The sequence below is a fragment of the Pelobates fuscus genome, chromosome 9, assembly GCF_036172605.1.
Source record: "Pelobates fuscus isolate aPelFus1 chromosome 9, aPelFus1.pri, whole genome shotgun sequence".
NCBI lineage: Eukaryota > Metazoa > Chordata > Amphibia > Anura > Pelobatidae > Pelobates > Pelobates fuscus.
The window spans coordinates 170,232,741-170,245,905 of NC_086325.1; the positions used below are offsets into that span (position 1 = coordinate 170,232,741).

The 13,165-nt window shown below is 49.2% G+C and overlaps 1 protein-coding gene across 3 annotated transcripts in view; it reads left to right on the top strand.

The window, feature by feature from the left end:
• Positions 1-8,055: 8,055 nt before the first annotated feature.
• The window catches only part of LOC134573386 (chemokine-like protein TAFA-1), a 29,399-nt gene continuing 24,289 nt past the window's right edge, over positions 8,056-13,165 (top strand). For 2 of the 3 annotated variants that reach the window (XR_010085320.1, XM_063433124.1), the window contains exons 1-2: positions 8,056-9,319; positions 10,933-11,078. Coding sequence is in view for 2 of the 3 variants with exons in the window: in XM_063433124.1 (XP_063289194.1) it covers positions 9,297-9,319; positions 10,933-11,078 (169 nt within the window). In the remaining variant the exon portion in view is untranslated. Of the gene's footprint in view, positions 9,320-10,743; positions 11,079-13,165 lie in introns of those variants that run through there. The other variant, XM_063433123.1, reaches the window with a different exon arrangement.

Below are 13,165 nucleotides of genomic sequence, written 5' to 3' on the forward strand. Positions count from 1 at the left end.
GATCATTTTTCCGCTAGCTTGTACCAGGTGTAGTGGTAATGAGCGTTATTAAATGTATTTTTTTTACTTTTTAAAAATTTTTTACTTTTTAAAACTATTTTTTAAACTTTTGTTTTGATTATTCATTTTTTTAAAGTTTCCTAAACTTTCGTAAAACTTTTTTTTACAGATTTAACATTTTTCTAAGCTTTTTTTTTTACGTTAACCCCTAACTAGCAGTAAGCAGCACTAACAGTAAATTCCCCATTTTCCCATAACTCCCACCCACCCCAGCTAGCAAAATATTTAATTATACAATATTTAAATTAGTTAATTAAATAAATTTAACCCCTGAGGGTTAAAAAATAAATAAAAGTTAATCGTCAGGGGTTAAAAAAAAAATTAGAACAGTATAATACTGTGATCTGTATTTTGATCACTGTAGGCAGTGATCGACTGGCAGGGAAGGGGTTAATTTTTATTTGGACTGGGTAAAGGGTTTATTTTTTAAAATTTTTTACTTAAATGTTATTAAAACTTTTTTTAAACTTAATTTTTTTAACTTTTTAAAGCTTATTTTTAAACTTTTTTTAACGTTAACCCCTAGTTAGCGTAATACTAAATCCCCCAATTCCCCACTAACTTCCACCCTCCCCAGCTAGCTAAATTTATAATTTTAAAATATTTAAATTAATTAATAAAATAAATTGAACCCCTGAGGGTTAAAAAAAAAAGAATTAACCCTCAGGGGTTAAAAAAAAAAAATCAGATCTTAGTAAAATGTAATCCCTGCCAATTGATCACTGTAGTCAGAGATCAATTGGCAGGGAAGGGGTTCATTTTTTATTAAAATGGGTAAAGGGGGGGTAAAGGGGGGTGGGATTTTAATTTTACTATGTTTTCTTTCCACCAGGGGGCAGGATCACTGAAGATCCGTCTCCCTGCACTTCACACAGAACCAGGAAGTGCAGGGAGGCGGAGGTGAGTATAGAGAGCACATGTGCCCGCTCTGGCATGCTGTCAGAGCGGGCACATGTACTCTGACAGCCCGATCCGGTGCTCCCGGTCTGCCTCTAATGCAGAGGCAGACCGGAGCACCATTAACCCCGCGATCGCCGCGATTGCGGCGATCTGGGGTTAATTTTAACGGGTGACGGACGAGGTCCGTCACTCGTCATTAACGCATTCCCCTGAGTGACGGACCTCGTCTGTATTGGGGTACTTTGAAGCAGTAGTGGGCTTAACATCATATGGCCATATGGTGGAACTAAATCCCCATATTTATTCTCTTAGATAGGCGTTTTAGAGTAGCCTTCTTAGTTGTGAATTTTTACATGTCTGAGTGCGCCGTAACTAGTTTTTCTGTATGAATTTTGGTCACTGCGGCAGCACCTTTCATGCATAATGCATCTTTTGGGTGTGCCCCCAATCTCTCCTTTGTACAGAGTATAAGAGAGTCCGGCCTGTCGTATGTCACAGAGTATTAGAGAGTCCGGCCTGTCGTGTGTCACAGAGTATTAGAGAGTCCGACCTGTCGTATTTTACAGAGTATTAGAGAGTCCAGCCTGTTGTATATCCCAGAGTATTAGAGAGTCCGGCTTGTCGTATGTCACAGAGTATTAGAGAGTCTGGCCTGTCGTATGTCATAGAGTATTATAGAATCCGGCCTGTCGTATTTCACAGAGTATTAGAGACTCCGGCTTGTCGTATGTCACAGAGTATTAGAGAGTATGGCCTGTCGTATGTCACAGAGTATTAGAGAGCTGGCCTGTCGTATGTCACAGAGTATTAGAGAGTCCGGCCTATCGTATGTCACAGAGTATTAGAGAGTCCGGCCTATCGTATGTCACAGAGTATTAGAGAGTCCGGCCTGTCGTATGTCATAGAGTATTGGAGAAACATGCTAGATTTGACAAGCCCCCTATCACTCTATGAGGCTGAGGTGGCAGTATTATTGGAAGTGTTAGACTGCCACCTAGTGGTGTGTTACTGAGCTTTGTTATAAAGACTATTGTCACCATCCTGGGGTCTCCCCTCTAACTAGCAGGCACTGCCCAGCACAGCGCCCAAGATGCCAACCACCATGAAGCACCATGGACCCTGGCAAGCAATTGAGTCCACCTGGAACTGGCTAAACATTCAGCCTGGTGGGGATTGGACACCATGCAGGCTGTCAGGGCACTATTTGGCCAGAGGCTAGCTAGCTAGCGCGTTGGGAGGGTATGTAGGTTTATGGGAGTATTGTGAACTACAGTGGAGCAGGAGCCCCAGACTTGCTGGTGCCAGAATTCCAAGATCCACTACAAGGTGTCTGTTTGCACTTGGTGGGTGCCAGGATGCAGGTTGGGCACTGGGTGGCAAGGTGGCTGTTTGGACTCCGGGTGGGTGCCAGGATACAGAGTGGGTTCTGGGTAACAAGGTGGGTGCCAGGATTCAGGGTGGGCACTCAGTGACAAGGTGGATGCCAGGATGCAGGGTAGGCGCTGGGTGATAATGTGGGTGTCAGGATGAAGGGTGGGCGCTGGGTGGCAAGGTAGGTGCCAAGATGCAGGTGTAACAGATGCCCTGTTCCTGGACATTATTTTATTAATTTCACCCAGATCAGTATACAAACTCAACTGAACAGATTTTGCCCCAGCTGGTTCGTACCAAATGTTCTACCGAACCCTTGGACCACCCAAAGCAGCTGTGTGCCGCCAATTAACCTTATTGACACTTGCCCTAATTGCAACTCTGAACGTTCTAAGTGGTTCACTGGGTGGCCGTCAATTCGGATGCACGAACACGTGGCAGCGGCCATCTTGTTTTGTCGAACGTGTCCAGCGGTGTTTGGTCACCGAGTGTATGGAACTATTTTCGGATATTCAGCAGCCCGAACACCGCTGACACTTCCAGGATCACTTAGTTTCATTCCAATCCATCCGAAAGAGGCGGTGTTCGGTGAAAACCAGCTCCCAAACAAGGGGCACACGGCTACCTTTCCACGAACAGCTATTTGAGACATTTTGCTAAATTTTTAAGTCCACGAAAGAGACCAGCCACACAGTCTAATTTGATGGAACTATTCTGGGCAGGAGCCTTGTGTGCGGTCGGTCAGAAATAAGACTTCCTTACAAATCCCGAACCCCTGAACCGATCTGGCTGATTTTTGGATATGTTGCTCACCCAGATCGGGGCTATCAGGGGATATATACAAAAAGATATGGAAGGGCTGCGCCAAATAAGGGTAGATAGTCCAGTAAAGTATTGCTAGGGTGCCAATAGATGGTCTAGGATACTTGATAGAGTTCCTCTGTGGATGCGTCTAGTGTAGACCGTTCCGTATATGTAAATACAAGAGAGGTAGAGGCGACTAATGGTATAGTATGAAAGTTCAGGGTGTGATAGGTAACAAAATGTAGAGAACTCACATTCAAGAGAGCTATGGCCAGCTCTGGTGTGGATTGCGTACAGCGGTATAATCCCCGCTTATGGGATATGTAGGGAGGGGGTCTCCGTCAACACCGTCTGGTAGTCCAGAACTCGGAAAAGAAAGACAGAAAGTGACAATAGTGCTCTCAATTTTGATGTGGTTCAGTGTGCAGATAAGAAGAGGTAAAAAAACTCACATTTGAGGGAGCTATGGCCAGCTCTGGTGTGGATAGCGTACAGCTTTCTTTTTGTATCTATCCACCGAAGGATCCGAGGGGTTTTCCTTCATTTGGGTTGCTGCCTACCTTGACTAATTTTGTGATTACTAGCGCTGAATTCTTTTTGTGTTTATCTATCAGGGGATATACTTGGATGGGGTTCATGTGTGATTTTGGGGTATTTTCATAATGTCAAGAATATGTTCTTTTTCGTCTGGAGATAATTGAGTTAATACAGTAATTGACTCAATTATCAATTATCAGAGGCAGGGCTGGATTAACATAGTGGCTGATGGAGCTGCAGCTCCAGGCCCATGGAATAGACCCATTGATTTAAATAAAAATAATAATATATATTTTTTTTTTTACACACTACTCTTAGGGTTGGCATGTATTTCTCATGTATTTCTTATCGTTGCCAAGGATTTCTCAGGTATTTGAGGCTGCCTAGCCAGTGCCGGTATTGCAGTAATACCGGCAATACAAATGTCTGTCTGAATATAAACAGAGATTATTCTGCAATACCAGCGCTGGCCAGTAGGGGTCGCTGTTTGTGTGGAGAGAGGCAGGGATAAGGAGTTACAGCATCTACCTCCCTGCCTCTTACTACTCACTGATCCGCGGGGGAGCATCTCTGCACAGAGTCCAGACAGCAGTTCCATCCTGCGAAACATGGGAATGGTGAGAGACTTGGGGATGCTGAGACATTGGGACACTGGGCAACATGGGGACACTGAGACACTAGGGGACACGGAGAGACATGGAGACACTGGGGGACACAGGGAGATATGGGGACACTGGGCAACTTTGAGACCTGGGAGACATGGGGCCCTCCCAGTATCCCCATGTCTCCCAGTCAGTGTCCCTAGTATCTCAGTATCCCCATGTCTCCCAGTGTCCCTGGTGTCTCTCAGTGTCCGTAGTGTGCCAGTGTCCCTAGTGTCTGAGCGTTTCCTAGTCTCCCAGTGTCTCTTTGTTCCAATGTCTCCCAGTATCTCAGTGTCCCCTAGTATAAAAGAAAAAATCTCAGGCACTCATTGTGATAGATGTAAGCAGGTTTATTGGACACCACAAAGCTTCAACCTGTTCCCAGGTCTTTATCAAGTCTCCAGTGTCCCCTATGTATCACAGTGTCCCTTATGTATCAGAGTGTCTCAGTGCCCCATGTCTCCCAGTGTCCCTGGTGTCTCAGTGTCCTTAGTCTCTCAGAATCCTCTAGTCTCCCAGTGTCCCCATGACTCACAGGGCCCCCAAGTGTCTCAGTGTCTAAAATAGTATAAAATAAAGTATAAAATAAAAAAATCTCAGGCACTCACTGTGATAGATTTATGCATGTTAATTGGACACCGCAACGTTTTGACCTGTGCCCAGGTCAAAACCAAGTCTCCAGTGTCCCCTATATATCACAGTGTCCACTATGCATCACAGTGTCTCAGTGCTCCATGTCCATGTGGGTGTCACCCTTGCATGGGGACTTGCATAAAAGGCCAAGTGTGGCACCATTAAAATCAGTCCTGCTTATCCCTCAACATGCAGCCTCATCTCGTGATTGTAGGGAACCGCTATACAGCTATACCACTAGCTCTTGTAAGAGCTCCACAGCTATATTGGATTCCTGGTCGGCTGGGAGATCAACTGGAGAACACTGCATCGCTTCTCTGACAAGGGAAAAAGGACGTCCCTTGTGGTATATACCCCTCCTCACTCAGAGTAACTGTCACAGCAGGTTGGGTGCCAGGATGCTGGGTGACAAGGTGGGTGCCAGGATGCAGGGTGGGTGCTTTGTAATAAGGTGGGTGCCAGGATACAGGGTGGGCGCTTGGTGACAGGGTGAGTGCCAGGATGCAGGGTGGGCGCTGGTTGACAAGGTGGGTGCCAAGATACTGGGTAATAAGGTGGGTGCCAGGATGCAGGGTGGGTGCCAGGAAGCAGGGTGGACGCTGGGTGACAAGGTGGGTGCCAGGATGCAAGGTGGGCACAGGGTGCCAGGATGCAAGGTGGGTGCTGGGTGACAAGGTAGGTGCCACGTGGGTTCTGGGTGAAAAGCTGGGTGCCAGGATGCAGGGTGGGCACTCGGTGACAAGATGGGTGCCAGGATGCAGAGTGGGTGCTGGGTGACATGGTGGGTGCCAGGATGCAGGCTGGGTGCTAAGTGACAAGGTGGTGCCAGGATGCAGGGTGGGCTCTGGGTGACAAAGTGGGAGTTGGGTGACAAGGTGGGTGCCAGGATGCAGGGTGGGCACTGGGTGATAAGGTGGGTTCCAGGATGCTGGGTGGGTGCTGGGTGACAAGGTGGGTGCCAGGATGCTGGGTGGGTGCTGGGTGACAAGGTGGGTGTCAGGATGCAGGGTGGGCTCTGGGTGACAAAGTGGGAGTTGGGTGACAAGGTGGGTGCCAGGATGCAGAGTAGGCATTAAGTGACAAGGTGGGTGCCAAGATGCAGGGTGGGCACTGGGTGATAAGGTGGGTTCCAGGATGCTGGGTGGGTGCTGGGTGACAAGGTGGGTGCCAGTATGCAGGGTGGGTACTGGGTGGCAGGGTGGGTGCTGGATGCCAGGATGCAGAGTAGGCACTAAGTGACAAGGTGTGTGACAGGGTGGGTGCTGGGTGACAGGGTGGGCACTGGAAAAGGTACAGTTTTTCTGTTACACCCACTCCTGTAACATCCAGGTCTTTCCAGCTCATTATTGGAATGTATCTTCACACTTCGTTAATGTCTAATTAACACGGCGAGATGTGATTACCTCTTGCAGGAGGGAAGGATGGGGGTGATGTGTGGGACAAGCTGTGTGCGCTGATTAAATTTCACAAGCTGGGTGTTTGCCTTGACTGTGGGGCCTAAGCGATTAGTGGGTGCTGACTCCAGGGGACTCCCAGCGATTTGTGGGTGCTGGCTCTGGGGGACCCCAGTGATTAGTGGGTGCTGGCTATGGGGGACCCCGGTGATTTGTGGGTGCTGGCTCTGGGGGACCCCAGTGATTTGTGGGTGCTGACTCCGGGGGACCCCAGAGATTTGTGGGTGCTGACTCCAGGGGACCTTAGCGATTAGTGGGTGCTGACTCCAGGGGACCTTAGCGATTAGTGGGTGCTGACTCCGGGGGACCCCAGTGATTTGTGGGTGCTGACTCCAGGGGACCTTAGCGATTAGTGGGTGCTGACTCCAGGGGACCCTAGCGATTAGTGGGTGCTGACTCCAGGGGACCCTAGCGATTAGTGGGTGCTGACTCCAGGGGACCTTAGCGATTAGTGGGTGCTGACTCCAGGGGACCCTAGCGATTAGTGGGTGCTGACTCCAGGGGACCCTAGCGATTAGTGGGTGCTGGTTCCAGGGGACCCTAGCGATTTGTGGGGCCCCAGTGAGGTGCGAAAGCTTGCTGTGTGTTTGTGGTGTTGTTTGGGGTTTTGCAGAGTTCCAAGTGTCAGAGTGAACTTCTGATAGTGTGTGTATGGGGAGGGGATGGGCAGGGGGGGCTATAAACCTGGTATATGAGAAAGGGAGAGTGCTCCCTACTGTTGCTCTCAGTTTCACTGCTGATCTGAGAGTATAAATTAGTTACACCTGTGGTAAAGCAGGTAGGTTGAGCTTCCTTAACTGTATTTTACATTGCAACAGAGGATGCTGTTATATAGAGTAACACAAGATTCAGGGACCTTCTGGGGCGCAGTAAGTACCTGGTCCATGTTTCAGGGCATTATGGTACGTACAGGGTAGGCTTCAAAATGTATATGTATGTATAGAGCCTATATCTATATATTTATATAGAGCATACATATATAGAGTATGTATATACCTAGAGAGATATTTATATATACGCACTGACACCATATAGGACACAAGAAATTCCTGCTGGCTGAGAGTGGTAGGAAGGAGCGGATTACCCCGCAAGCTGGCACAATGCTGGACAGTAAGGATTGCCTGCTGGCTGAGAGTGATAGGGAGGAGTGGACTCCCACGCTCGCTGGCACAATGCTGGGCAGTGAGGATCGCCTGCTGGCTGAGAGTGATAGGAAGGAGCGGACTCCCCCACTAGCTGGCACAATGCTGGGCAGTGAGGATCGCCTGCTGGCTGAGAGTGATAGGAAGGAGCGGACTCCCCCGCTAGCTGGCACAATGCTGGACAGTGAGGATCACCTTCTGGCTGAGAGTGATAGGAAGGAGCAGGCTCGTTCGCTAGCTGGCACAATGCTGGGTAGTAAGGATTGTCTGCTGGCTGAGAGTGACAGGAAGGAGCAGACTAGCTGGCACAATGCAGGGCAGTAAGGATCGTCTGCTGACTGAGAGTGATAGAAAGGAGCGGACTCCCCCGCTAGCTGGCACAATGCTGGGCATTAAGGATCGTCTGCTGACTGAGAGTGATAGAAAGGAGCGGACTCCCCCGCTAGCTGGCATAATGCTGGGCAGTAAGGATCGTCTGCTGACTGAGAGTGATAGAAAGGAGCGGACTCCCCCGCTAGCTGGCATAATGCTGGGCAGTAAGGATCGTCTGCTGACTGAGAGTGATAGAAAGGAGCGGACTCCCCCGCTAGCTGGCACAATGCTGGGCAGTAAGGATCGTCTGCTGACTGAGAGTGATAGAAAGGAGCGGACTCCCCCGCTAGCTGGCACAATGCTGGGCAGTAAGGATCGTCTGCTGACTGAGAGTGATAGAAAGGAGCGGACTCCCCCGCTAGCTGGCACAATGCTGGGCAGTAAGGATCGTCTGCTGACTGAGAGTGATAGAAAGGAGCGGACTCCCCCGCTAGCTGGCATAATGCTGGGCAGTAAGGATCGCCTACTGACTGAGAGTGATAGAATGGAGCGGACTCCCCCGCTAGCTGGCATAATGCTGGGCAGTAAGGATCGTCTGCTGACTGAGAGTGATAGAAAGGAGCGGACTCCCCCGCTAGCTGGCACAATGCTGGGCAGTAAGGATCGCCTACTGACTGAGAGTGATAGAAAGGAGCGGACTCCCCCGCTAGCTGGCATAATGCTGGGCAGTAAGGATCGTCTGCTGACTGAGAGTGATAGAAAGGAGCGGACTCCCCCGCTAGCTGGCACAATGCTGGGCAGTAAGGATCGCCTGCTGGCTGAGAATGATAGGATGGAGCGGACTCTACTGCTAGCTGACACAATGCAGGGCAGTAAGGATCGTCTGCTGACTGAGAGTGATAGAAAGGAGCGGACTCCCCCGCTAGCTGGCACAATGCTGGGCAGTAAGGATCGTCTGCTGACTGAGAGTGATAGAAAGGAGCGGACTCCCCCGCTAGTTGGCACAATGCTGGGCAGTAAGGATCGCCTGCTGACTGAGAGTGATAGAAAGGAGCGGACTCCCCCGCTAGCTGGCACAATGCAGGGCAGTAAGGATCGCCTACTGACTGAGAGTGATAGAATGGAGCGGACTCTACTGCTAGCTGAGAATGATAGGATGGAGCGGACTCCCCCGCTAGCTGGCACAATGCTGGGCAGTAAGGATCGCCTGCTGGCTGAGAATGATAGGATGGAGCGGACTCCCCCGCTAGCTGGCACAAAGTTGGGCAGTAAGGATTGCCTGCTGATTCTGCGTGTCACTTCCCACTCTGCACTCATACATGGCACCCATCCTCCTCCCCCTCACTCACACATCCCAGATGGTTTGCAGCCTCTGAGGCTCTGACTAGCAGCATCCTATCTCTCTCTCCATTCTCCCAGCTCGTCTCCCTGCTCCTCCGATGGGCTGCCGGGCTCACAAGAGGTGAGTGATTAGTGGCCACCCTGTGTCTGCTTTGCAGGTGAGGGATGCTGTGCTGGCGCTTGGCAGGTGAGGGGTTAATGGTGCAGGGCGCTTGGCAGGTGAGGGGTTAATGGTGCAGGGTGCTTGGCAGGTGAGGGGTTAATGGTGCAGGGTGCTTGGCAGGTGAGGGGTTAATGGTGCAGGGATCTTGGCAGGTGAGGGGTTAATGGTGCGGGGCTGTGGGATCTATGTGAGAAATCTCCGATATATTCAGTGCCATTCTAGCAGTGTTTGTGAGAACTTTTCCCCGTGCCCTCCCCAGTGCTCCCGTTATACGTTTTTCTGTGAGAATCTGGCAGCAGCTAGTGGGCTGTCCTGGAACAGCAAATTACTGGAATAGCATGTGCGGTGTGCCACGGTGCTAGGAATGGTTAGAATGGACTGGTGAGGTCTGCCCTGGCACTGCCAATGATGGAAGGGGCTGGTGAGGTCAGTCCTGGCACTGCCAATGGTGGAATGGGCTGGTGAGGTCTGCCCTGGCACTGCCAATGGTGGAAGGGGCTGGTGAGGTCAGTCCTGGCACTGCTACTGGTTGGTAGGGACTGGTGAGTTCTGCCCTGGTACTGCCAATGTTTGGAAGGGGCTGGTGAGGTCTGCCCTGGTACTGCCAATGTTTGGAAGGGGCTTGTGAGGTCTGTCCTGGCACTGCTATTGGTTGGAAGGGGCTTGTGAGGTCTGTCCTGGCACTGCTATTGGTTGGAATGGGCTGGTGAGGTCAGTCCTGGCACTGCCAATGGTTGGTAGGGACTGGTGAGGTCTGTCCTGGTACTGCCAATGGTTGGTAGGGACTGGTGAGGTCTGTCCTGGTACTGCCACTGGTTGGTAGGGGCTGGTGAGGTCAGTCCTGGCACTGCAAATGGTTGGAATGGGCTGGTGAGGTCAGTCCTGGCACTGCCAATGGTTTGTAGGGGCTGGTGAGGTCTATCCTGGCACTGCCAATGGTTGGAATGGGCTGGTGAGGTCTGTCTTGGCACTGCCAATGGTTGGAATGGGCTGGTGAGGTCTGTCCTGGTACTGCCAATGGTTGGAATGGGCTGGTGAGGTCTGTCCTGGCACTGCCAATGGTTGGAATGGGCTGGTGAGGTCTGTCCTGGCACTGCCAATAGTTGGAATGGGCTGGTGAGGTCTGTCCTGGCACTGCCAATGGTTGGAATGGGCTGGTGAGGTCTGTCCTGGCACTGCCAATAGTTGGAAGGAGTTGGTGAGGTCTTTCCTGGCACTGCCAATGGACTGAGATGTTTTATTTCACAGAATTGCAACATTTTATATTTGATGCCAACGAATGTAGTTGTGGTTGCGATTTCAGTGCATCTCTCTGTATTAGTGCGTTGTGTGCTGTTTGGGTCCAATTTTTTAAATAAATAAATCTTCCGCCATCTTGTCCCAACTTTGTGTCCATGAGGAATTTCCATTATGTATATACAGTAGTGGTGGAATGTTTTCCTCTGTTCTGGCAGATTGTAAAACAATCCCTAGAGTTTACCTGCTGCCATCATGACAGTGGGGTGTGCCTTGTTCTGTCGTTTCGGATCATTCCCTCGTGTCCCGTCACTGATCCTTTTTCTTGTCCTCAGCCCCGCAGTTTTGCTCTATGTGTCCTGCGTCTGGCTGGCTTTCATCCCGTCCTATAGTCAGCACAATGTGCGTATCCAGAAACTGCCTCCATTGTGGCGTCCTCATTACCAGTACAACGAACACCACCACCAGCTGCCGGTAATTGGTGAGTTTTTTGGCAATAACCCTGTTTGCTGTCTGTCTTCTCTGTCTAAGGATTATTATGACCTTTCATAGTCATTCAAATCTTTTTTGCTAAAAATAAATAAAATGTGCAGTTTTCTGCAGCGTAACTCCGCCCCCTCCGCTTCCTCATTAGGTGTACGCTGCTCACCCAATGCGAGATCAGTGTGAGCTGAACTGCTGACATCACTCCTCCTCCACAGCTAATCACTGCTCTCTTATTAAATGCATCCTTCACACACAGAAATACTACACTAATAATACGAGGAAAGTGATTGGCTGAGGGGGAGGAGTCATTTCATACAGCTCTCTCATTGTTTACCTTTCAATCAGGAAGATGGTTTGTGAAATGGAGAGGTGTGGCTAAGGGGGTGGAGTTATGCTGCAGAAAAATGCAAAACTAAAGAGTTTTGAACAGGGAGAAAATTGCAACATAAATATAAGTCTAAACCTGTCAAATGCAATGAAGTGGTGTTGGTACCCAGAGTGGTTGGTAAAGCCCAATGGGAGTTTCGGTACCACAAGAGCGGTAAATCTAGCCTTTGACTAATCCTGGTCTTTACTGTCTAAGAGATATACATTACACCTATACTGACATCAGTCTAGCCTGACATGTCCACAAGCAGTCCACACCAAAAACTTTCCATTAGCAATTTCTACATACCATCTGACTCATGTCTACATACCATCCAACTCTCCACTAATCATGTCTACATACCATCCGACTCTCCATTAGCCATGTCTACACACCATCCAACTCTCCACTAGTCATGTCTACACACCATCCGACTGTCCACTAATCATGTCTACATACCATCCGACTCTCCATTAGCCATGTCTACACACCATCCAACTCTCCATTAGCCATGTCTACATACCAACCGACTATCCACTAGTCATGTCTACATAACATCTGACTCTCCATAAATCATGTCTACATACCATCCGACTCTCCATAAATCATGTCTACATACCATCCGACTCTTCACTAATCATGTCTACATACCATCTGACTCTTCACTAGTCATGCCTACATACCATCCGACTTCACTAGTCATGCCTACATACCGTCCAACTCTCCACTAGTCATGCCTACATACCGTCCGACTCAACTGTACTATGTCTGCACCTTAAAAACGGTACCGCGTGTACATCTTATCAACTCTACCAAGTCTGCACCCCATCAACTCTACACTACACCACTTCTACCTGCTATCTACTGTACATGCAGCCGTGTGAACATACTATGAACTCTACATCCCACTAAACCTACACATCTTCTCTACATCACATCTACATATCCTATCTACTCTACATGTGATTATGTCTTCATGGCATCTACTATCAGCTGTCCCCCCCACTATGTCTATACAATGTGTACAAATTATCCTATCTACATTGCAGAGCTATGCTACAAGCCTGGCATCACTGCAAGCCTGGAGGGTCCATGGACTCATCAGGGATGACTTTCTACTGGCCAGAACTGGATGCCATTGGCTAGTAAGGAGTGTACATTTTTATCTCTGTACACAGCTGTCCAGATAAGCTCTAGTCTCTCATTGTGTTCGGTTTAAAGTCTACTTCCCAACTGGTGGGTAAAGGGTTAGTTAAATCCTGCCAGAAATGTTCCCAGTTCCTGGCACAGCCTAGTGAGAGGAATCTGTACCGGGCACACGTACACCATCTGCCAACGTGAGGGGGAGAGGAATATGACTGAGCAGAGTAAAGACAAATAGAACCGATGGATATAGAAAATGAAAAGCAGGGAAAAGATGGATAGAGGAAGAAAAGGTATAGAGGAAGAGAATGTTTATGGGAAAATGGACACAGTGAGAAGGTGGTATATGGGGAAATTGGACACAGTGAGGAGGTGGTATATGGGGAAATAGACACATAGAGGAGGTGGTATATGGGGAAATAGACACATAGAGGAGGTGGTATATGGGGAAATGGACACAGTGAGGAGGTAGAATATGGGGAAATTGGACACAGTGAGGGAAATTGGAAACAGTGAGGAGGTGCTCTATGGGGAAATTAACACGGTGAGGAGGTGGTATATGGGGACATTGA